This window comes from Haplochromis burtoni, unplaced genomic scaffold (assembly GCF_018398535.1).
Source record: "Haplochromis burtoni strain Fernald_Lab_line unplaced genomic scaffold, NCSU_Asbu1 Contig_118, whole genome shotgun sequence".
NCBI classification, from domain to species: domain Eukaryota; kingdom Metazoa; phylum Chordata; class Actinopteri; order Cichliformes; family Cichlidae; genus Haplochromis; species Haplochromis burtoni.
In genome coordinates this window covers 1,497,934-1,510,426 of record NW_024582479.1, presented here as the reverse complement: position 1 = coordinate 1,510,426, position 12,493 = coordinate 1,497,934, and the positions used below count along the sequence as shown (strand labels likewise).

The following is a 12,493-nucleotide window of genomic DNA, read 5'->3' as shown; positions in this document are numbered from 1 at the left end:
GAGGCAAAAGGGGTACACTGTATTTATAGGATTGCACCAAAGAAGAAGAAGAAAAGAATAAGGAGGGGCTCTAACTGATAATGAACATAACTACAGGCTTGGAGGTCCTAAAAGTCAGGTATAAAAGGAGCAGTTTGGGGGTTTAGAACACATTTTGTGTAATTATAACAATGTGATTTATGACCCTGTTACACAGGAACCAAAATATGCTAAGAATTGCGCTGGTAGACACTTAAAAGAAGTGGAGGATCTATTGGTTTTGTGAGGAAAGAAAAGATGAGAGGTAAGTGTGTTAGCCTAACTATTAGCCTAAAAATCCGACTGACTTATGATAAAACACTCACAAATACCTTATCTGGAACAACAGAGATATTTTATATAAAAATAAATCACTTTTCCTGGAAACTTGGATCCAGAATGGGATCCTATTGGTGGCTCAGCTGGTTAGTACTTACATACGACGACTTTATTGCACTATATAATTTTCCAATCAGTGTTCAGGAATTCTCAATGGTGCTTGGTGCCATACCCTCAGGGACTTTAATGTTATATAAAAACACTGACAGCTCGATCTCTACCTCAGTCACTCTCCCTGATCCAGCTGAGTCACCAATAGGAAAAATCTGCTTTTCACAGGAACTTGGTAATAGCAATAAAAGAATACGTAGTTTATTCCAAGAAGATATCGTCTCTCTCCCATATATAATACCTTATTGGAACCGGTTTGTTCCAGATATCAAGTGGAAGACAGTCTGGATGGTCCCCCATAAATATTTGATTGTAAATAAGGTAAAAGAAGTCTCATTTAAAATTCTACATAAATGTTATCCAGCCAGTCACTACATGGTAAAATTTAAAAGGGACATAAATACTAATTGTACTTTCTGTGGGGATCATCCAGAAACGGTGACATCTTTTTTGGTACTGTTCTTTTACACAGAGATTCTGGAAGGAATTTAGCAGGTTTATTATTGTCCATATTTTAAGGGAGTTTTCTTTACGATGGGAAAATGTTTTATTCTGTTTCTTTAAGTTCCCTAAGAAGTATGATAAATGTTTTTTATGATAAATTTGTTAATACTTTTAGCTAAATTTTTTATCCATAAATGTAAGTTTACTAACAAAACACCATATTTCTGTCATTATTTTAAGGATGTGGAAATGTACATACAATCAATATCAGACTCCACCAACAAAAAGGCTCTCAAAACAATTTATGTATGTGAATTTTTGCGTGTATTCTTATAATTGTTACCTTTTTCTTTTACCCCTGGCTTTGTGTGTTCATGTTCTGTTGTTTTGTATACTTCATCTGTTCGTATGTTGTATACTCATTGTTTGTTAAATAAAGTTTATTTAAAAAAAAAAACTTATGATAAAACACGCCTACCATGTTTTGGGTTCCTGCAACTGGTCCGTCGGATTATTGTCTCCCCAGAAACACTTCCCTTGTGCTTTTGGAAATCTGTTTTTTCCTATTTCCGTTGTGTTTTGTGTGCTTTTGCAGCGTTTTTCTTATTGCTGGTGTTTTCTTAAGTTGCAGTCCGTTTGGCCTCTCAGGGTCATCCGTGGTAAATAGATAACACAGGATTTTTGCAAAATGATACCAGAGAGCTATTAGCTGAAAACGGCATATCTTGGCGTGGTCTACAGGGTGTCTTTAACAAATCTGAAGAAACTAGACAGGTGAAGGACAAAAAAATCTACCTACTGCAGATGAACAGGGGGTCTTTGCAAATATTATCCTTTAAATTGATACAGTTCTAATGAACTTGTATTTCTATGTATGTTTACAAATGTTTCAATAAATGACTGAACCCATTTCCAATTTTGCAAGGAAAATGTAAAGAAATGAAGGTACTAAACGTACTATTCAAAATTTACTTTTTTTCTTTGGTAGGGCGTAAGAAATACAAAAACTCAGCCAATATATTGAATAATATTTTTTCCTCCATCACACAATCATTCCTTTTAAATTTATCCAAGCCTCTTTACAGTATCAATGCCTTATTAAAGTTTGAATATTGAATAACTTTGATGTCAGAAATAATTGCGGAAACACCCAGATATGTCGTGACCATCTGTATAATTTCCCTTTTTTTAAAAATTGAGTTTCTAGTTAAGAGTAACTTACTTCTGCTATAAGAAAGCATCCTTATAGCAGAATTTACTGGAACGCAACAGAATTCAGTAGAAAAACTTCTGAGTGCTTCACGTCATTAAAGTTGCTCCCCACGTGTCCCTTGCGTCACCACTTAAAAAAAAAAAAAGGGGGACGTAGCCAGAACACAGTGGTGGTGGTTGTTGTTGTTACACTATCATCCACAGGAGCAGGAGTGATTTTTTGATGCATCATATCCCCTTTTCTGTTCTGTTGGCTGTCACACAGGTATTTAGATCCCACATAAATCTCGTGAGGCGGCTGAATATAAAGAGCAACACTGTCTGTGGCTCCTCAAACACGGCTAGCATTAGCTAGCGGGTCTCACTGTCACAGCAGAGCTAACCAGCTAGTTGCTTAGCAGTTATGGAGTGGCTGGGCAACGGAGACTCACTTCACCACAGCGAAGAGCCCGGCAGTGAGTCACTTTCAACGGCCGGAGGCTTTAGTGGTCTTTACCCTCACCAAAAGGTAAGGCCTTTAAGTTATCTCATTCAAGATGTGCTTAACGGTATTCTAACAAGCGAATACTGTTGGAGATAGCTGGAGTGTGCATGTTATAACATTTTCTTTTATTCTGAAGCACAGTTTCCACCCTACACAACAACGGAATATTTTACCAGTTAGTTTAGTGTTAAATGTCAGTGTTCACGCTGTTAACCCGCAGTTGCCCAATAACTATTCTACTTTAGCTCATGCTTATAGGGTAATCAGATTACTCGCTACGTCATTATCTTGTCAGTACACCACTGAAATCAGGGTTGGGAAGAAATACCCCCTAGGTGGGATGGTTGATGGGATCAGAGGCCATAACGGGAAGTAACAACCCCCCCGACTCAAACATGCGCACACTGACAGCTGTGTGTGATTACTAGCTAGCAGAGAAGGCATGCGAGCACTGGTGAAGTGGAAACAAGCGTTTATTTATTTTTAACCCTCATGCTCCACCTTAAGCTAAACGCAGCTTGACGCGGTCGTGAAAGCTTAAAAGCTAATGAACTACATTTAGTGTGTGATGCAGAGTCATCCCTCAGTTTTTAGGTGATCACCTCATTTACCACTCAGAGAGAGTCATTTCATGGTAAATTGTAAATGGACTATCTCTACTTGAGCACTTATAGAGCTTTATACAACTTGCTTCATTCCTCCACACAAACACTGTTCTTGTACACCTAAGTGCACACACATTCATACTCTGATGAACAGTGTTGGGTAAGTTACTTTAAATTAGAAACTTAGTTACATTACTAGTTACTTCTATCAAAAGTAACTAGTTACTTCAAGTTACTCGTTACTTTCAGAGTAACTAGTTACTAGGGAAAGTAACTTTGGTTTTACTCAGAATTCTCTTGTTAATGTGTTGCTTCCGTAACTGGATACCCAGCAAGATTGCCAGTCTTCTAGCTTGCTTACTTGCCACAAGTGCACTGTGCCACCTACCAATAGAAAGGAAAAAATAATGTGCACATTTCCACGAGAGAAATCCCACCCTGATTCTATCCTAGCCTGCTTTTTACATCCAACACAAAAACTGCAGTCGTGGTGCTTTCGATTGTACTCAGAACTCGGAAATTCTGCCTTCTGAATAGGAAGATGTAGGTAACACCAGACTGCAGATGAGCTGCATACAGGCTGGACTGGGACAAAAAAATCGTCCCGGGCATTTTGACTAGAGACCGGCCCACCATTATAGGAAAAATCATAAAGCCTTTGAATGAAAATAAACACTGTTGTGACAGTGATGTACACTGTTCTGATGGTATATATGTATCAATCTATCAATTGTTTGTTGTAAGACTCAGATAATTATTTTTTTAAAAGTGAGACATTTTAAATGAGAATAAGAAAGTATTTCCTTGTGCCCCCCTTTCCCTTTTAATGCCCTACATGGACCCCTGGCAACACTTTGCTAGACCCGCCCCTGCACAGTTACCAGCTGTCAGCTACTTAGAAAAGGATCCTGGTGTTATTTGTCTCTCAGAAACAGTTCATAACTTCCCTTCAACTCATTCATGTCACCTAAAAGGTAAACCTGTTTCTCCATCACAGCTCTGATGATTCAGTAAGGACATCTCCTGGTTTCATCTTCATGTTTCCCTCTCACCACATATCCAAACCGATATCATGACCAGCAGCTTTACAGCTGTGGCTCCAGCAAACATCAGCTGATACTAGAAATTAATATTAAATAAATTCTAACAACAGCTGATCAAGCTTAAACGTGCTGCTGTTGTTTAGCGCGACATCCGCTGGTTTCCTCTTTCTGGCGCAAAGTGGGCGATAAACAAACAAGAGAGAAAAGCCGATCAGCTGATCATTGATCAGTTTCATGATTGAAGTAGAAACAGGAGAGGGAGGGGAGAGAATGAGAGAGAAGAGGCAGCTGTGCAGCGTAAACACAGAATAACTCCAGCTTTGTGTCTTTTTCATTGTAGCTGAAGTCCGGGACAAACTGTTCCTTTTCACCTCAATACGAAACGCGTAATATTTTCTCTGAATACGAGACGATTCGTTTTTTACGGGACGGTTGGCAACTCTAATAATTAACCTTATGAACAAAATAAAGTTCAACATCAGTAACATAGCACCACCCAGCTGTATAGAAACTCCGTCATGCTAGCTAGCACGCAGTACGAAAAAGTCAGCATAACGAAAATAAACTCCACCTAAACTTGGTTCATATCTGACCCAGATGGACTGCAGGTCATAACTTCTTACCTGAAGTTCAGTTCACCTGACACTCTCGGACCAGCGGCCGCTTCGGGTCTCTCCTCTTGCCTCCCTTTTCCTTCATCCACCTGCTGGCTTCCACCACTTGCTAATGTTATTGAATCTGTGGAAGCTCCGCGATAGCCACCACACGAAGTAACGAATAACGAGCCTATCTAAATCCCAGTAACGAGTAACGCGTTCCTGATTTTGGCATAATAACTAGTTACCGTGCTCGTTACCACAATAATAACGTAGTTACTGTAACGCGTTACTTAATAACGCATTAGTCCCAACACTGCTGATGAATCCATGGTAGAGCTATTTGGGGTTCGGTATCTTGCCATGCAGACTGGATTGAACCACCAACCCTCTGGTTAGTAGAAGAACTGATCTACTGCCACCCCAGAAAAGATGTGTTCAGAATAACTTTCTGAGGAATATGTTGCTAAATTTCAAACTTGGCATAAAGATTTTGGGCTTTGATTGAAGTGCAAAACCTCTTGAATTTTATTCATTTATTATTATTGCTAACAAGTGCTAGCTGATTATTTTTTTTTTAACAGTAGTCATTTGCTTTCCATTTACCTCAAACCAGCCAACATCATCAAACCTCTGTGATTGTCCCATGGCATCGCTATGCCAGAGTCAGCAGCGCTGTGTGAAGGCCTCGATCGTCTCAAGTTGGAGACTAGCTGAGGCGCAGGATCAGTTATGCTCTTTAGGAGTCCACAGCTCTGAGTCGCTGGAGCAAGAGCGTGCTCGGACTCAGGCCTGCCCCACGGAGCTCACGCACAATGAGGAGGAGTGGCGCCGCAAGGAGAGCTTGCTGGGAGTTCAGGAACCCAGCCGCAGTCCTGTATTTGGAGCTAGTTGGGATGTTTTTGATAAGGCAAGTTTGCCAAACAACATTGCAAAATGAACATATAGAGGGGCTGTGTTCTGTGCCAAGATTTTAAGACTGTGTTTCCTTTCTGTTTCAGAGTATCATCAATGTCCAGCATCAGGCTGCAGAAATGGACCAGGACAAGTGTAAGACATTTCTCCAGAAATACGAACAAGAGCTCAGGCATTTTGGTAAGTGAGCCAAAACGTCATCAGTTAGCAAGTCGGTTTGTGGCTTTAACGTTGCTGCAGTTTAGTAGGATTGTTTCTCTGGCCTAAAGGGAAAGGATGTCCTCATTTAGTTTTCATGTGTAAACTCAAATAAGTTTTAAGCTGCCTGCATAGTGACATTCCAACAATTTCATTCCAGGACACACTTCTTTAAATAGATCTTATAAAGTTGGATATTAACTTTGTTGCTTGTCGTCAACGTGATAATAATATCTGAATTATGGACTACGGCCTTGTTTATGTGCTGCTGGGAAACAAGCTTGCTGGCATCACAGCAGTGGTTATCAACACTCACATAAAAAGGAGCATTTCATGCCTAATATGGTTCTTCCTCTGCACACAATGATCTCTATGAGTGGTGCCCATTTCAGTCAGAGATGTTACCAGATGATAATGATGAAATAGGAATAAAAATATATAAAGAACAACTCGAGTTAATTATTTTAATGCCAAGTTCAGTCTCAGTGCTCCTGTTTATTTGAAACATTATGGCTGTACATTAGAGCTTTGAAACTTTAAACTGGATACATTTAAACGTTAGTTGCTACTTTCTCACAGCGCAATAAAGGAGATGTGGAGATTGCTTTAGTTTATCAGCCGATCACAGTGAAATTAATTATTTATTTTTAATGAATAACTGTTTGTGGTGTGTGTTCTGCATTAAAGTAGCTGCATTTCCAGCTGTGTAAAACAGACTTAGCAGGACATTAGAACCAAGGATAAGAACATTTACACATTTTCTGCCTCAAATGAACAATGAACAAGCTACAAGGGGGGGGTGTGACGGCTTCAGTGTCATGGTATTTTTTTTTCCTCAGTCTATATTGGACATTTAGAAGAACCTGTATTACATACCTTGCCATCAACTTTTATCACACCTATAATTTCACTGAACACAGGCTGTATATTTTTGCTTTAGAAGCTTTAATGGATAGTTACATAAGAAATAAGAAACCAAGTTATCAACTGATCGGACAGGTGATGCAAAAATTATGAATTTGCACAGATTTGGATTCACAGGCAGTTTTGTTGTTGTGCTCAGTAGATACTGCATATGCTAACAACAGCAAAGCAGAAAAGAGATCAGTTGTTGACTGCTGTGTTAAAGAAATAACTGCATATATTACTGATATTTAAAAGTCGTACGTTTCTGTAATCAATCTTGTATTTATTTATTTGTCTTTGTCAGGTATGCTGCGAAGGTGGGATGACAGTCAGCGATTCCTTGCAGCCATGCCTCAGCTTATCTGTGAGGAAACTGCAAACTACTTAATTCTGTGGTGCATGAGTCTACAGCAAGAAGGGGTAATATGCCGACAGAGTAGGCCTGGTGTTACTTTATTGCTTCATTATAGTCAACATCTCATCAAGTGACTAAAAACAGTTTATCCAATAAACAGCATAATGCAGTTTTCGTGTGGGTCATAACTCTGTGGGTCATGTAATTCCCAAATGCTAAAAAACAGAGCCAGGGGAGGTGTCCTGAGTAGTTGATCTGTAAGATAAGTGTAAAGCGTAAGCTAGCTATCTATCAATCGATCGTTATTTTGGCATGAGTTTTGAAGTAATGCATTGCCTCCAATGGACCATGCAAAGTGTAGAGCTCAGCACAAATGAAATGCTGTGGTATGACCTTAAGAGAGCTGTGCATAAACGAATGCTTGGAAACTGAAGCAGTGTTGTGTGGGGGACAGAATTCCTCCATAGTGAGAAACTGATAAAGATGTATAGAAAATGATTGCATCAGATTATTGGTGCTAAAGGTGATCCTGCAAGCTACTGAATGGGACATAGGATAGTCCTATAGAAGCTTTTTTTCACTATATTGCTCTATATAGAATAATCCAAGGAGGATAGATGTTAATTATTAAAAGTCAGTATTTCTAACAATTCTTCAACCAGTGAATTAAAAGGTAACGTAAAAAAAAAAAAGTAAATTTGGGCCAGTTTCCAGGTAAAGAACTTACAAAGAGGGTATCTGGTGAGAAAACCAAAGACATCACACTAGCTTTTCCTTCTTGTGTTCTGCAGAAAGAAGCGTTGATGGAGCAGGTGGCACACCAAGTTGTAGTGATGCAGTTCATCCTGGAGATGGCTTCAAACTCTCAGCAGGACCCTCGAGGCTGCTTCAGACAGTTCTTTCATAAAGCCAAAGTAAGAGAAATTCCTCTTATCATTGATGTGTATGAATGTTGTGCATCTTATTATGGCTTTCATAGTGTTGCATGCTAAAATAATTTGGCTTTGTTTTCTAGAGATAATAATAAAAAGCCATCATATACTAGCTTTCAGAGTGTCTCAGACATATTGTTGTTTTTCCAGGAAGGACAAGACGTCTACTTAGAGGTCTTCCATACAGAACTTGAGGCCTTCAAACAGAGAGTTAAAGATTACACAGACAAATGTAGAGGTCATTTGTCCAACACTGAACAGCAGAATATCGGCACAAACTGCATACTCGACCCCAAAGAATCAACAGTACCTTCAGTAAGTGCACTTGATCTTGCACCAGCAAATCTTGTACCTCAGTGCAGTTACCACTTACAGAAGTGAGATGGCACTGTTGAGCTTGTTTTGATATAAATAAGAAAGTAACTAGTTTTGGTTTTTCTTGGTGGTGATCATTCCCGAGGGATGTGTCTGTGGTTTCTTTTGTTTGTAAATGATGACAGCACTACAGTGTGGGCACAGCTGCAAAAAGGTAAACTTTACCTTATAACAAGGAGCTGGGCCCCATTGTGTTAATGTTACCTGTAAAATCAGAAGTGGCCAACACATTTGCTGACAGTTGCTATTTGACCTCTTCAGCGCAGCAGAAACCCGAGAGGACATCCTCAGTCTTAGTTTTATCAAATCAGTCAGATCTCATGTATCCATCCTCACTGTAACAGTCATCTGGTTTTCTGTAAAACGGGAGAAACATGTAGTGATATATTGTACATATATTTCTTAGTTTTAGATTTAGCCATTCGTATATTTTGCCTGTTTATGTTATTGTATTTTGCACAACTCTGTTGCTTGTGAAGCTCGCACACAAGAATTTCACTCGCATGTAAGAGAGATTAAACTGCAGTTAACATGCAGTCACATCTGATAAGGTACAAAAGCTTCATCCGACAACACGATGAATATTAATTGTAGCCGCTAAGACTGGTGGACCTAAATCTTCACCACCACCACGTCTGGTATACATACAAGCGAAAAAGGGGAGTGGGCGGGTCAGCGCTCAGGGCACAGAAACTAAGCTGGCTTCAAACACCATTTATTTCCATAAAAAAAACACAGCCAGAGTCACAAATACAAGATAAAATTCCCCGTATACAATAAAAATAGTGTTGCAACCCGCTAAAAACCCTGCCGGCAGAAATAACTATACAATATTAAAACAAGGCTAAATGAATGTTTTCCATATGCTAAAATTACCCTCCCATAGTCCCATAATCCCACAGTCCAGCCACACATGGGCGAATGGTCCTTATATGAAAGAGACAGGAGAGGAACTTCTCTTCCGAGATGGTAAAACTCGTCAGCAACAGACCAGGGAGGGGGCTCCTATCGCAGACCTGTCTCCTCCTGACAGCGCGTCGCCGTACAGTCCCGCCCCACTCCACACCTGAACACGGCCTCCCTCGTCTCACCGTCAGATGCAGGCAGAGGGGCATCCCTGCCCTGTCGTGCATTGCAGCCATCGCCACCCACTGTTGCCGTTCCTGCCGTTAGGACTGGATCGCCGAACAACTCGCGGCGCCCCACAGTCAGGCAGCAGTTCGTTCCACACACGTGCGGGGTTGCACGCGTTCCTTTTTCTCCTCCTCACCCTTCGTGCGTCACTCCTCTCTCCTTTTGTCTCTGCGCTCACCATCCCCTTTAACAGGTCAACCTGGCGGCTGATAGGCCACCTTGGGGAACGCCCCCACCTCACAGGTGCCTACAATTGACTGTTTAGTCCACAGTGGGTTAAAGGAACATGGTACAACATTAACACAAATATAAATATGAGGATAAAACCATGCAATATAAATATCACTATAAAATCATGCAAATAAAATCAACACTATGTACCAATACACAGATTGATAAAACATAAAAACACAAATTTCCGCTGTGTGACAAACTCGCTCGGGAATAGTTCTCCAGGCTTCTTGGAGGACATTCAGAGCTCTTCTTTTGATGTCGGATTCCTTTTGTTCCATCCTCTGAAGATGATCCCACACTGCTTCAATAATGCTGAGGTCCAGGTTCTGTGTTTATGTTCACTGATGTGCAGAAAAATGTAGCAGTTGCCAATCTTACCTGATAACACTGCATGATAGATCAAAATCTGACGATGCTTTTCTGTGTTAATATTTCATCAATTTTGACGAGATCTCCAACAGCACTGGCCAAAAAGCATGCCCAAACCATGACAGAGCCTCTGGTATACCTCAGCCTTTTCTACCTATTTGCCTTCCTTAAGAATTGCTGCTTGATCATTTGTGAATCAGCTGAAGGGCCACGTGCATCTGTCAGGGCTTTCTTAAGGATATGACAATATATATTTGGTTATTTTTTTGTTTGTTTGTCTTTTAAACAGACACTTCTTTTTTTTGTCGACCACTTTTCCAGTTTGCTCTTATTAAGAAGAACTTTGAAAAAAGGACGTTTTCAGATTCAATTTTAATTATGGAAAAATGGGGAAAATCTCCTTAAAATATACTTTAATTAAATTATTTTTTTCTAGTTTTATTCCCTTATTAAAAAAAAAAACCTATTTCATAAATTATTCCCTCTAAAAACGTATACATTAGCATGTTTGTTTCTAGATGCCTACAATAGATTAACAAAGAATATTTGCACATTTAAATAGGGCTGCTCGATTATGGCAAAAATGATAATCACGATTATTTTCACTGAAATTGAGATCTCGATTATTTGACGATATTTATTTAACCCTTTAAGACCTACTATAGAACCAAGTCCGCCAGAGCTTATATTATTTTTTTACATGTTGTAGTGCCATTTGTGGGAGCATTTCAAGTTGCTATACAACTGTTATAGCCCATATTTTAATAATATGTATGCATTAAGTCCATAGTAACTACATTAATTGCAAAAAAGTAGAATAAACTACAAAAAAATTGAAAATCCATCCATTCACTTCCGCTTATCCTTTTCAGGGTCGCGGGGGGCGCTGGAGCCTATCCCAGCTGTCATAGGGCGAGGAGGCGGGGTACACCCTGGACAGGTCGCCAGTCTGTCGCAAGGCTAACACACAGGGACAAACAACCGTTCGCACTCACATTCATTCGCACACTCACACCTAGTGACAATTTGGGTTATCCAATTAACCTATCCCCACAAGCTGCATGTCTTTGGACGGTGGGAGGAAGCCGGAGTACCCGGAGAGAACCCACGCAAACACGGGGAGAACATGCAAACTCCACACAGAAAGACCCCGGCCTGATGGTGGAATTGAACTCAGGACCTTCTTGCTGTGCGGCAACAGTGCTAACCACCGTGCCACTGTGCTAATTGAAAATCGTTTTTGTTTTTTTACATATATTTCTACTTGGAGAAATTAGATTACCTCAAAACTAAATAAAAGTTGCAAAAAATAGTTTCCCACCACAGGAAATTTATTTTGAGTGTCTTCATAGTTTTATTTTGGAGATACAGCAATTTTTATATACTGCAGGAAAAACAAAAAACAATCCTATGATGCAAATTTGCAAAGAAAACAGCATGTGCATCAAAATAAACTATTTCCAGCAGTGCAATTCGAGTTCTAAGCATCCCAGAAACTATTCAGAAAAGTCAAACATGACTTATAAAAACACCAGTATAGGCTTTTAAGGCCTACAAGTAAAAAACTACATTTTCCGCGAAAATGACGTCACTTCCGGTTTCGGGCAGGAAATGGCGGACATGCGATAGTTCGCGCTGACTCTGTTTCACTGTGGGAAGTGTTACGAACAGCTGATCGGATCGGCAAAGCGTGTTTCTGGAATATTATGTTTTTGTTCCTGCAAGCGCTTTTTATGCAATTTTTGCAAAGCTTATGTGGAAGGAAACCGTGACCGAGGACAAGCTGATGGCATAAGATGTAAGTACAACTCCTCCGGTTTCATATGCAAAACAAATTATTGCGCTAGCTTACACGGTTCAGGTTCTACAGGGATTTAAAAATAGTTACACAAAACGGAGCGTGCTGCTCTGACCGGCTTTAAAGGGTTAACAATAACAATGTATTGAATAATGACTTTAAAAAATAATATAAAATAGTGTGCAACACCACTGAAGTTTTTTTTTACCTCTCTTTTCAACCAACGGCAGTCACTCTCCTCTCCAAATAACTTCTGCTTAGCTTTCCGAGCTTCCCTCGGGTCCTCTTAATCAGCGGTCTCCAACCTTTTTTGCGCCACGGACCGGTTTATGCCCGACAATATTTTCACGGACCGGCCTTTAAGGTGTCGCGGATAAATGAGGGAGGGGCTAATAATCGGCTCAGTCATTTTTAATGATCGTTGA

General features: G+C 40.0%; 1 protein-coding gene across 2 annotated transcripts in view; it reads left to right on the top strand.

Annotated features, from left to right (window-relative positions):
- The first annotated feature begins 2,263 nt into the window (after window positions 1–2,263).
- cdc37l1 (cell division cycle 37-like 1) overlaps window positions 2,264–12,493 on the top strand; it is an 18,271-nt gene continuing 8,041 nt past the window's right edge. The window contains exons 1-6 of one of the 2 annotated variants that reach the window (XM_005938808.3): window positions 2,264–2,632; window positions 5,469–5,762; window positions 5,854–5,947; window positions 7,176–7,291; window positions 8,018–8,140; window positions 8,309–8,473. In XM_005938808.3, coding sequence (XP_005938870.1) covers window positions 2,528–2,632; window positions 5,469–5,762; window positions 5,854–5,947; window positions 7,176–7,291; window positions 8,018–8,140; window positions 8,309–8,473 — 897 coding nt within the window. In that variant the 5' untranslated portion in view covers window positions 2,264–2,527. Of the gene's footprint in view, window positions 2,633–5,436; window positions 5,763–5,853; window positions 5,948–7,175; window positions 7,292–8,017; window positions 8,141–8,308; window positions 8,474–12,493 lie in introns of both variants that reach the window. The other variant, XM_042223711.1, reaches the window with a different exon arrangement.